This window comes from Poecile atricapillus, chromosome 3, assembly GCF_030490865.1.
Source record: "Poecile atricapillus isolate bPoeAtr1 chromosome 3, bPoeAtr1.hap1, whole genome shotgun sequence".
NCBI classification, from domain to species: domain Eukaryota; kingdom Metazoa; phylum Chordata; class Aves; order Passeriformes; family Paridae; genus Poecile; species Poecile atricapillus.
Window position 1 is genome coordinate 6,579,127 of NC_081251.1, and position 12,979 is coordinate 6,592,105.

Sequence of the window (12,979 nt, forward strand, 5' to 3'; positions counted from 1 at the left end):
CTGTTACATTAAAGTTGTAATGTGAGACTTCTGGGCTCAAAGCTCCTTTTCTGAGATTATTTAGAGTAGATGGCTAAAATGCTGCCCCTGTTCCTGATTTTTTTCAGCACATTACCTATTTACTAGTATGGAAAAGTTTACTTGTATGGAAAGGTCAAGTTTATTACAGCCTTGGGTGTGTTTAGTTGTAGGATGAAGTCCATTATTTTTGAGTATATGTCATTATACCGCGAAAGGTAAGTACTTGAAATGTGTTAGTCTGTGGAGCACCTGTTTAAAACCACTGACCTCTTGGGTGATATAAGTGGCCTCTGAGTGTTTTAAATCTCTTGTTTCAGGAAGTTAAGAAGGATGTAGAGCCCAAGAATGATGCTGTGCCACTCAGGAGGGAGAAATCTGGCAATGTAGCCAGCCTTGTGCAGCGTATGAGCAGCTATGGGCTTCCAGCAGGAGGATTTCAGCCTCATCCCCCGTCCAAAGGCTTCAAGAAGAGTATGTGGTCTTTCCAATTCCTTCAATTGTGCATATTGCTGACATGCATTTTTAAAATAAACATGAACTACTTAATGCATGACTTAGTTTTAAGGTTACATGGAAAACTAGAAACAGAGGAGGAAAAGCTGATTCAAAGACAAATTTTGATCCTGTATTTATAGCTTAAATGTAGCTTTCAACACCAGTAATAGGGATGAATTTTCCTATGAACAGGATTTAGACTCCTTCTAGATCTCAGAGAGCTCCATAACTTCATTTGAATATTGTATTATCGGGTACCTGAATGGAGAGCTGTAGGCCTGTTTATGATAATAAAAATTTTTCCTCTGGTAATTTGAAAAGAAAATTTGAAAGATGAAAGCAGCAAGTTTTGCTACAAATTCAAGGCTCTGACAAGGAAACACTATGTAGTTCAGATTCCTTCTGATAGACTTGCTTCTGGTGTGAAGTAGGGTGCAGTTGGGGGTGTTAACAAAAAATGGAAGTTTTCCTTTCGTTGTAACAGTGACCCTCAGGATGGCAAGGAGTGTAGCACTGGTGCTTCTGTATCTGTGTTTTCTATGTTATAATGCCAGATTTTATATCAAGGTGACTATAAAGCCTAAAGCAGAAAACTTACCTTTCCCTGCATCCAGAAAATGGGTTTGTGATTTGTATTTGGACACACCAATCTCTTATAAGATATTGCTTTAAATTTCTGTGGCTTCCTCTGTCTTACAAGGTTTTGTAGGCATTTATGTTTAAGCTTACTTTTTGGAAAAGAATTCAGAACTTACTGGTTCTGGCATGTTTATGCTTTGAGGTTTTGCCTATAAAAGAAGAGCCACTAGTTGTCTTTTAAAACCCTGAAATGGGACCACCATCTTTACAGATTTGTTGAGACTTTGTTCCAGGAATCTAAGGGTTCAGAATCACTTTTTAGTGACTGATCTGTGTGTGCATGTTGGTGACAGCGTGTAGGTGCCTGTCAGATGTTTACACAGCAGGCTTTGGGAAAATCCAACCTGAAAGATTAATGCTGGTCCTAGATAAATACTGCCAGACTCTAAAAGGGAATTAATGTGATCCTTATGGGTGTTCCCAACTGGAGATACTCTAGGATTCTATGAACATGATCTGATACCAGTTCAGCTGTCAGCTATGCTTCTGGTCACCCTAACCCTGGAATGTTCCCATATTTTCCATGTCATATTCTCATGCTGGTGGCTGTTAATCACTACAGGCCAGGGTAGAAGATACAGCTTGGTCTCAAACTCCGCAGAGCTCTGGCTACTCATCATTCTGGAGAAAATGATATTCAAGCAGTTCCCTTTAGGCACACAGCTGTTTACCTGCTGCAGTGACAGTCTCTGCATTTCCATTGCACTTGCTGTTCCCTTTTTCCTGGAAGACTGTTTAAACAGCTCCTGCAGATCCTGTTTGCTCTGTGCCTGGGCAATCACTTGCTTTCCAGAGCATAGTTGTCTTTGTGTTTCTGGTTTTTCACTTGCTGAAATGAGGTTTACAGTGTTAAAACCAGTTAAGTTTTGTTCATCCAGCTCTCCCCGAATTCAGGTATTTTTGTGTCAGGTGGGTGGTAAGCTGCAGGCAGAATTTGAATGTCTGTCAGTTAGATGTCTGCCTTTGTTCAGCAGAAGGAAAATACAGAAGGCGTGCTAAGCGAAGGCAACAAAGAGCTAAATTTGGTTTGCCCTATACGAAACAAACAAAACCTGAAGCCAGACAAGTTGTTTTGGAAAGGGACAGAATTGCCTTCAGGCTGCCAGCCCATCAGTCCTGCAGCAGCACATGAAGCTGGAGTGCTGTTCTCTGCAATGGTTAGTTCCCTTCCTAGATTATTCTAGGATTTTCAAAAGTGGGAGGCAGTACGTCCTAAACTGTGTCACTGGAAACAGACCTCAGAGGAGAGGGAAGTTTCTGGATGTGAAATGCATCCACGGGTTTCTCTCCTATTTAGATCTAATTACACTATGAAAAAGAACACTGAGATCAGATTTACACCAAATGGCAGTGACTTTTTAATTTGCCTTTTTTTGGTATCAGTTAATCTCCTACAAAGCAGAAGCCTTGAAAGCACTGCAGGAGGCAGTAAAGGCCATTGAACCATTTATTGCAATTGCTCTTAACTGAACAATCCCTCTGTGGTCATGCATGAGTTGATAAAAGCATGAGCGGAGGTAAAAGCAGGGTGTATTATGTGGGCAATTATGTGTTATTAGAAATAACCCATGAAGCTCCATGTTTCTGGTTTATTTGTTTCTTGCATAAATCATACATCAGCATGTAGAAAATTCCTGATTTGGTAAGCACTCTCTCAGAAATTTTAGATGCTGAATATTACTCTGATGCCTGGCCTGTTTTGTAGTGAGGATGTTGGGTGTGGTTTTCTAAATGCCTTGCTCTGGACTTTGAACATTGCTATAAAAAGACAAGGATCAAGCTTGGAGGCAGTATCTGTGTTTTGAAATGTTTCTACACAGCCAGTCTTAATTGCTAAAGGTTGAGTGTCAAAGGAATACAAAGTATAAGAGAGAGCATGGAAATCACACAGCTCCTGTAAGCTTAGGCTTTACCACTTCAAGCTTTTGATTGATATTTTCATTTAAACTGTGGCAGATTGTTTTTGAGGAGGATAGGGAGCATACATGGGTCATAGCTCAAGATAATAATTGACTTCAAAAGCCTGCTGACTGCTCTGTTGTGGAAAAGGTCTGAAGGCATGGCCTCTTGTTTGAAGGAGAAGTGCATAAACTGTCTGGGTTCAGCAGCAGCAGCAGCACTCCGGGATATGTGCAGAGTGATTAGGCAGTGTGGGTTCACACCACTGTGGCTGCAGGGCTTGGGTTGTCAGAAGCCACTTCAATGCTCTCTCCTCTCAGGATGTCATTTTGCCTTTTTATTGCCTGTAGAGCTTTAATGATATATGGCAAACAGCTAAAGACTGCACTTGATTTTAATCTTGCTGTTGTCAAAGACTGCTAATTGACAGTTTGAATTACTAGATGCCATATTGGCACAGAAAAAAAGGAGGGATTTTTTTTAAATTCACACATAAAAATGAGTTCAGTTTTGAAATATGAGCCCAGCAAACATTGGCATTACCTCAGAGCTGTGGTTAGCAAGGTCCCTGTTAGAGGCCAGAAGGTCTGTAAGCTCTCCAGCACGGTGCATAACAAAACATGTTCCTGCTTTCAGGATTATTTAAGGACTGGAGGCTCAAACTTGCACATTTTCTTTCAAGTAGGTGCTAACTGGCAGTGATTGACATTCCTGCAGATTTTGGTTGGGAAATAGCTTGAGAAATTGCTGTAGTGGGGATTTACCTGGCTTGCTTGTGTCAACATGCTTTTTATAGCAGGTTGATAATTAATATGAATTGATAATTGAAATGAATAGTGTTCATTTGTCAGAACTATGGCTCCCTAGCCTAAGGTGACTCAAGCAAACCACAAAACCAGGATCAAAAGCTACATAGCTTTTTGGGATGTTTTTTGGGTCTTCAGGAGCAGAGGAAAGATGAGTTCTTTAATGAGTGTTCTTACTTTTGGTGTTTCTCTTGAATCAGGGTCCAAGAAGCGACAGTGCAAAGTGCTGTTCGAGTACCTCCCTCAGAATGAGGATGAGCTGGAACTTAAGTTGGGGGATGTGATTGACATCATTGATGAGGTAAGCTGTTCTACAGAGCTGGCCATTCATGTGCTGAGAGTCAAACTACTTTTTTGGCTGTTTAATTGTATTACAAGCATGTTGGGAAAATAGCATGTGAAGTAGTGTTTTTGCAGCTAAAGTTAATAATTCAGGAGTTTCTTCTCTCAGGATCTAATACTAAAACAATGAATGCTAGATGTTTGGAAGAAATAATTGATCATCACAGTAATAAATTGTGGTCTGTTGCACAGATTCATTATTTGAAAGCATTTTGCAGTTCTCCGCCCTTGTGTGATCCTTGGCTTTAGGATGCTTGTGGTAAAACTGTTGGACTAATTTCTTTAGGCTGACAAACTCCAAATTGGTATAGGTGAAAAACGTTATTTGACTTGATTTGTCAGTTTCAAGCTCTCTTGTAAACTCGTTGAGTTGGAGTGGTGGTTTCTTACCTTTTCTTACCCATGTGCTTCCTTTGTGTCTGTTCCATTCAGTAGCAGTTGTGGGAAGCTTGTATGTGTCGGAGGAGGGTCTCTTCCAAATGTGAAATCTGTCCAGGAAGCTGTGAAAAAGATCAGAATGATGGTGGAAGAAACCTTTTTAGAACTGGGTGGAAAACTTCTGCACAGCAGGCTCTGACCTTCACTGGTGCCATCTCTTCCTCCCTGAGGCTCTGAGGAAGGAGTGAAGCTTGCTTTCTAGCCATGTGTTATTGGTGGTGCTTTTTAAGTAGTTCTATGAGACTGCTTTTCCTGTGTGTGACCCTCTTTGGAAGAGAGTCCTAACCTCTGAGTGAGGGCTCCTCATTTTCCTAGCAAAGAAAAAAAACTGTGCCCTTAGATGCATTTGCACTATTACTTACAGAATTTAATATCTGGGAGTAAACAGAGCAAGTGACTTGCAAAACCTGCTCACTAAACTGAGTTTCATAAATACCTTTGTGCGTGGGTGTTTTTAGAGGAACGTTCCTGGGTAATCTCAGCAGTTTAACTTGTAGATGGTGCCTGCAGTGGCAGCTGTGACTGGATGGTCCAGTGGAAGCATTCATGAAGGAGCACTTGCAGTGAACTGTTGTGGGAGCTGCTGTTTTGACTGGACCTGTCAGCATCTGGAATTACTTTCACAGGGGTGTGTGGTGTTGTGTATCAGAGATGGCCAAGTAGCCAAACAGAATAAAAAGATCAGAGCATTTCCTCATCTAGTTTCTTAAGGAAGTGTGGATTATATTTTATCACTTAGATTTTTTTTGTTAGTTGCCATGCATTAAAAAAATCCTTTTTTAATGATTTGGAAATATGTTTTTGTAGTACCCAGTCTTTGCTACTTCTATTAAAACTCTTAACAAATTTTTATGAAAATGCTACCTGGTAGAAAAATATTGCAGCATACTATGCTCACAGAGGTGTTTGCACACTGTCTTCATGGTGATGTAGAAGAGACCTGACAGGTGTAGAATACATCTGTCTGCTTCATGAAACTGTACTGATGGGACCAGAAATGTAAAGAATGGTGGAAAATACTGTCCACTGGTTGTGCAATATGCTGGGATATCTTGTCTTATGTAACTTGTTCTCACTACTATGAGATGGTTTGCTTCTGTTTATATATAAAAGGTGCTGTTTCTGTACATGCAGATGACTTTTAACAAGGAAAGATTGGTCACCTCTTTCTGTGGGGAAAATAAGGTAAAATCAGCTCTGTAAGGGGATCAGCTCTGTTCTTCACTTGAGAACAATTCAGTATTTAGCTATTGAGTGTTTTTTGTAAATTGAGTAGATTCAAAATGACACCACTGATCAGGAAAGTAAAGGTGGAGGCAAATGGGTTCAGAAATGAAATGATTTTCATGAAAGAGAGCAGAAGTTACTTTTTGGCAAGAAAATCATGCTATGTGCTGGCTGAATCCACAGGGCTTTTTGTTTATAGAACGTTACATGGGTTTTACACATGAAGAACATGCAGAGAGTGCACGTGATGACTGTGTCATTGCTCTAAAACCTTTGTTTCTCCTTTATATCATCCCCTCTCTCCTGTAAGGAGCAGCACTAAATAGCAGATTTATTTTTGTAGTATTATATTTTTAGTATTTTTATACTGCTCTTTCAAGTGAAATAAAATTTCATATAACATCTTTAGGGAAGTTTTTAGTAAAAAAAAACCAACAAACCAGATTGGTAAAGCTGCTTATTTTAGCCTTCCTCCCAATTTTTTCTTTGGAAGCCTGAGTTTTTCATAGAAAGAAGTTGATGGGATTCACACTGAAAAAAAAAGTTCTGGTGTGTATACCAGGGCTGTACCTCCCTCTTGTGGAAATTGGATCATATGATAATATTTTGGAATGGAAGAAAAGGGTTATGAAACTGGCATCTGTGTTGTTTCTGCTAACAGATGTGAAGATGTTCTCCTCCAAAGTATGGAGAACTTCTTTAGTCTGTGTCTTAATGCTGATGAAAGAAACCTTTTCTGGCAATACGGTTTGTGTATAGTCAGGGGTTTATATAAGGGCAGTATGGGGAGGAGGCTAACATGAGTGTGCTCAAGAAATTTTGGATTTGTTCCTGAGTGCTTCTGAGTTGGCATCACTTTGCTTTGCTGTAAAGTGCTTTGCTGACCACATCTCTTGGCAGAAGAATAAATGGATGCTCAAGTTGCTTTCTGTATCGTAACCATTAAAAGTCCCTTTTTCATGGCTCCTGAGTGAGTGGTGTGTGTGAGTCAAGGCATTTGTATTTTAGTTTTCTGTTATGTGTTCCATAAAGCCTGAGGTGCCAGAGCCTGGGCAGCACTTGCCAGTAATCTGTGCTTAAAATTTGTTTTAGAGAACCAGTCTTGAGTTTGAAACATCCACAATAAAGCTGTATTTTTGCATCAGGATGCCTTTAAAAACAAGTGCTCCTTTCATTGCCTGTGTCTGCAGCTGCCAGGTTCTGCTTGGGCTCTGCTTGCCTGGAGGTAGGCTGGCATTTAAAAACTGTGCCTGTGTGTCAGGCATAGTGACCTACAAAGCCAGGCTAAAAAAAGATTATGCAAACAGCTGCTGCTTGGTTTGTTTTTTCTTTTCCTCTTGCTTTTCTTTCTTAAAAACAGCTTTCTAGCCTCAAAACAGGACAACATAAATAAACTATTCTGAAAATTTATCTTGATTATAGTTTTTAAGTAGTGCTCATCAGATAGGCTGAATTTATTTAAGACATTTTGAAAACTGTTCATAAATTGTAAGAGCACAGTTCTTAGTCCTTTGGCATCATTTTACCCCATCACCTCTTCCTACCTAGCTTTTGCTTGTTCTGCTTTAGTCCATGTGGTGTATTCCTGATAAATTTTCCGATATATTTCTAGCCTTAGGACTGCTGCGTGCCACCACAAAATCCTTGTGGATTCAGTGGCATTGGTCAGCTCTGATGGGCAGGTCCCTGCCCTGTGGTGCATGTAAGGCCAGGCTTTGCTGTTCAGCCTCCTGCTAGAAGGAGTGGACAGTTTAGCTTTGCATTACTCTGAGGTCCTTAAGGACTTTTCTCTGTTCTACCCAACATTATCTGTAAAAAATTTATCTTTGAAACTTGCCTTTTGATCGGAATTGTGTGAAGCTGCCCTGAGGATATAAAGCCAGTCAGGGCAGGACTGGTGGAAATTGGACAAGACAGAGGAAAAGATAGATGGACAGCAAGTTCGCATAAAAATTTCCATGGAGACACAGAGTCAACTTTTCATCTGTATTTCATGAACAGTTTAATACTTTCCTGTTGTGTTAAATGTGCAATGCCTCTTATTCTGTCTTGAGAAAGTTGATGAACATTTTGCTGCTTTTTGGGATTAACTGGCATGGGGATGATCTCCTGTTCCAGGATCATTGCTGTAGTGATACAAGTAACATTAAATTGTTTTCTTGCTCTTCTTTTTGACAAATGCTTCTACATATTTGATAGGTTTCTTTATAAAGAAATCATGATAATTTGAACTTTCCCCAAAGCTGGTTGTAGAGTTTGTATGGAATTGACAGGAATTTCCTTTGACTCCATTGGTAATGTGCAAAATATTTCTATACAGGTAGAAGAAGGATGGTGGAGTGGAATACTGAATGGCAAGGCAGGGATGTTTCCTTCCAACTTTGTGAAAGAATTGGAATCAACGGATGATGGAGAAACACAGGACGCTCTGGATGACACAGGTATTGTTCTGTTTGTTGCAAACTCTTAGCAAAGTAATTTTTGATTTCTGGTATAATTGAAGTATTACATGTTGTATAAAATACAACAAAGTTGTTTCAATTTCTTTCTAGAAAGTGTTGATGCTGAGTATGAAAATACCTGTCTGCTCCCATTTCACTCATAATAAAATTGCAAGGTCTTAATCTTGCAAATATGTGTTCTGCACTTTATCACAAGAAATTTTATGATATTCAAAGATGATATTTTTTTAGAATTTGGTATAAAATTATTATTTTGTTTGGTAGCTTTTTTCAGTCTTACTCTCATAGACATGAACTCCCTAAAACAGAAAATTTAAGTATACAACCGAGTCACTTGAGAATCAAAACAGTGTGGAGAGCCTCAACTTAAAATGAGTCCAGGGAAGGAGACCCTTATGGTTTTTATGCCTTTATGCCTAGATTATATTTTAATCTAACAATAAGATGTTTTTAAGGCAGAATTTAGATTTGACTGTCCTTTTCTGGCTATGACTGTGTAGCTGGGGCAGAAGCAGATGCTCTGTGGCTGAACAGTAGCTGAGTGGTGCCAGGCAGGTCTGTGCTTTACAGGCAATTACTCTGTTCCCTCGAAAATGCACTTCAGAAACATTTCAGTCTCTGAAGATCTGTTAGAAGGGTACTTGTAATATGGTATTGCTGAAACAGGAATGTTTTTTTGGAACATCATAGCAGGAGTTAATTGATTTTTAAAAGACAGCAGTGTAATGTTCAAGGAAAACGGGAGGGTTTTTTTGTTTGGGGTTTTTTTTGTTTTTTTTTTTAACCTTGTGGTAATGTGCACCCTCATTTACATGATGTCTGGTACTGATTGCTCCAAACAAGGGCTTGCTCAGACATAGGGAAGAGTCTGGCTTGGAATTTTTTTCTGGAAATTTTGGAAATCACAGTAGCATAAAACAAGAGTTTGACTTGAGCAGTCCCAAATAGCTCAGTGGCTGTTTCCTTAGAGGTCGGGTTCCCTGAGTTTAGTGGGGTCTGGTGCAGTGAATTTACAAATGGGAATGTGTTGGCCTTAATTAGTGAATACTGAGATCAATGACACTGCACAGTAATTTGAAGTAATTGTATTTTCTGTCAGTACCTAACAAGTTGATGTGTTCAGCCCCTCATCCCCCAGGGGTTATATTTAATACTCAGAACTTTCACAGTCAGGGTCTGGAGTATCTTTTGGTTCCCTCCTCACTCTTGGGAAACAGTAACTTCCTCTTTCATCACTGTGGTCATTCAAAGGCACAGCCTGGACTTTGCCCACCAATGGGATGTATAGCTATGCTTTTGAGATACCTGAGAGGATATAACTAAATAAAGAGCATCTGGGTAGACAAAAGGTGAGCAGCTGAAGTCAAGAGCAACTTAGCTTCATGGTACCATCAAAATATCTTAGACTTTTGATAGAAGGAAGTGACTTTAATCTTTATTGCAGTTCATAGGCCTGCATGGGCTGAAAAAAACTTGACCCAAAGGCTAAAAAATGCCATTTTGACTTTGGTTTGTAAAAGCTGTCTGTTTTCACATGAATCCTGGAATTCTGCATGCAAGAATTGCTTGCCTATGTATACTTATCTGTGGGCTTTAACAGATCTAACCATAATTTAAAAACTTAAAGAACTTAAAAAAAAAAAAAAAATAGCTGCAAAGCTCTTAACAACAAAATTGTTATTCTTTGAAATATATTTCTGGGGGTGGATAAATGCTGTTCCTTAAAACTGAAAGATTAAAATAATTTTAAATAGCTGAATTATCCAGCAATGTTTAATTTCCAACAACTGTATCTGGTTTGAATGCTTGGATCACTTTGAGCAATAGGAAAATGTCACTTTGGTTGCTTTAGGGGCATCACTCTGCCACTGAAATACACTGTGTTTTCCTGTGGCAGTTGAAACATGTTTGGATTCATTATGGACTTTTATTGATTATCACTTTCTGTGGCTGTTGCTGTTCAAATGAGAAGTTTTTAAATGTTGGACTAAAATACCATTTTCAGAGAGTGCATAAGCAGTGTTTCATAAAACTAATGGAAAACACTGACGTTAACAGGCTGTGGAGCCCGACTGCTAATTGAAATAGTAAGAATATTAGTGAGCTGTTGACTCAGTTGCCAGAGTAATCAGGGAAAAACTGGTGTAATTTAAGTTGGTCTTACATTAAATATAAAATGAGAACAAACATGAGGTGTTACAGCTACAGTGGTGTTCCTAGAAAAGCTATTTATCAGGAGCAGTGCACAAAACTGTGCTGCTTTCACTTTTTTTTCCCAGAAGAGCAAATAAAAAATTTCAGCTTTTAAAATAGCTTTCCCTTTCTTATTTTGTTTTCAGAGCCCGTTTTCAATAGTCCTACCTCACCTGTGACCTCTCCAGGAAATGGGAGTGAACCTGCACTGGGACCAGCACAGCCAAAGAAAATCCGAGGTGTTGGGTTTGGAGATATCTTTAAGGAAGGCTCAGTGAAACTTAAAACAAGATTATCCAGTAACGAATCAGAAGATAAAAAGCAAGATAAGGTTTGTAGTGGTACATATTTTCTTTTGGGGTTTCCTTTAAAAATAATTTAGGAGATGTGGAATCTGACCGTTATTCTCTCTTAGGACTCTTGCCTATAAAACAAAACAAATCCCCTCAAATTTGTTTCACAGTAAGTTGTATTTAACACTGATTCCAAAAGGTGTATTCAAATGTCTTGGTATTTAAACCATTAGAGGCTGAGAACCAAGCTTATACATAAATTGTCATTTCAGAGTCACATGGTAAAAGACAAAATGACATCTTGAACACATCTGCAGTGTGAGGTCAGACTTTATATAAAGTCTGGGAGAAGATTAAGTCTACTTATTCAAGTTAAACTTGTCTTTTAAAACAAGGGATATTTTGGCATTTCTTTGTGTTTTGGCTTATTTGGTTTTTTCTCCTCAAGTTTTGGCAGATGTTGAGACTGCTGTTCTAGGTGTCAACTGTCATTACCTTCAGTGAGTGCTGCCAAGCTGCTGGCTTCATAAATTACTGTTGTGTAAGCCTGTAAGCCTGAAAAATGCAGTTCTAGGATTTTGCATTTTCTTTCCCCCATTTTTTTATGAGTGAGAGTGAAAAGGAGCACTTTTATTCTTTGTTGTTTGGATTTTATTTTGATCTCAACTCAAGAGCGCTCTTACCTGTTGGAAGCACAGCAGTGATGCTCAGTCCTTTTGCTTGAACTTATTATTCCAAGAGCTTATATATGGATTTTCAGGTGTTAATAAATTAAAGGCAGCTGAGATAGTCCAGAATTTCAGTTTTGACTCAGGTGATCAAGAAAACTTTAAAGCCTTTGTCCATTTCAATTTTTGTTTGTGGGTTATGGTCATTAATGCTGTTTTGGTGAGTGTTTTGTTTTCCTCTGCCATGGTACTTAATAATTGTAATGTTGTAGGGCAAAAAGTGAGGTGAGTCCCTGGGAGGAGGGAGGGTCAGAGGCTTCCTTGAGCGTGTTTTCCCTCAATAGCAATGCTCAGAGTAATGGCATGGTGTGTGTAATGTTTGTTTCTAGTCTGGTAAAGAGCACCAGATGATTTGGAAAAGTTGCAAGTGTGTTGCCTTCTCTGTGTTGCTCGGAGAATGTTGCCTTCTAAAGAAGGTGTTTAGAAAAGGAGAACAGTGGCAGACCTTACTGCAACCTTTCAATATATAGATGGAGAGAAACTTCTTACTGTGGTCTGTAATGACAGGACAAGGGGCAATGGCTTAAACTGAAAGAGGGGGGATGAGGAAGAAAAGAGGGGAGATGAGGAAGATGTTCTTCATGGTGAGGGAGGTGGGGTGCTGGAACAGGTAGCCTACACAGGTTATGGCTACCACGTCTTTGGAATTGTTCAATGCCAGACTGGATGGGGCTTTGAGCAGCCTGGTGCTATGGGAGGTGTCCGTGCTCATGGGAGGGAGTTGGACTTGGATGGTCATGGATGGTCCCTTGCAGCTCAAACCTTTCTATGAGTCTGTGAAGTGACACGGATTCTCCTCATTCCTCTCCTTTGTCCCATGATGTGGCAGTCTGTGATCACTACATCTTCATGTGAATGCTGGTAGAGTAGGTTTTCAGCACCTAGCTTCCAGCTTGCTTTCTTGTCATGAGATTGATCATTCAAAAGAGTGCTTCCCTAGTGTCTGCCTTGTCACTTGGGAATATAAAGAACCTATCCAAAATTGTGAATTGATATGAAGTCTGCTCAGACCTTTTGGATTGTTCTATTTGACTGTATATAAGCAATAAAATATGCTGGTGCTGTGCAGTTTTGGTTGGCCTGTCTGGAAAGGTCTTGTAGGTCTTTTCTCATCAAGAGAGGAAGTGAAGTGAGAAAACAGTTTTGCATAGCGTAATGTCAGAGAAATAAACAATTTAGTTTAGCACTTAATATTCCACTTACACTTGTTGCCAAAGTCATCCCAAAGGTGGTCAGACTTAAAGAACAGCATGGAGAGCCCAAGGGAAATAATTCTCATGAAGCTCTTGTGAAAATAGATGGCTTCCTTGGATTTGTGCTTAACTTGCTTTGGGGTTAGCTGATTAAATGCTTGGAGAGCACTGTCAGTCTTTCAAGACAGTAAGGAAAAAAAAAAAGCAAGCTGTGTAGAGGAGAGAGGGCTCTCTTCCTTTGGG

The 12,979-nt window shown here is 39.4% G+C and overlaps 1 protein-coding gene across 1 annotated transcript in view; it reads left to right on the plus strand.

Moving 5' to 3' along the window:
• The window catches only part of CD2AP (CD2 associated protein), a 76,906-nt gene that overhangs the window by 37,087 nt on the left and 26,840 nt on the right, over positions 1 to 12,979 (plus strand). Inside the window, exons 3-6 of the mRNA XM_058836016.1 lie at positions 339 to 492; positions 4,061 to 4,161; positions 8,188 to 8,308; positions 10,669 to 10,853. Coding sequence (XP_058691999.1) covers positions 339 to 492; positions 4,061 to 4,161; positions 8,188 to 8,308; positions 10,669 to 10,853 — 561 coding nt within the window. The remainder of the gene's footprint in view (positions 1 to 338; positions 493 to 4,060; positions 4,162 to 8,187; positions 8,309 to 10,668; positions 10,854 to 12,979) is intronic.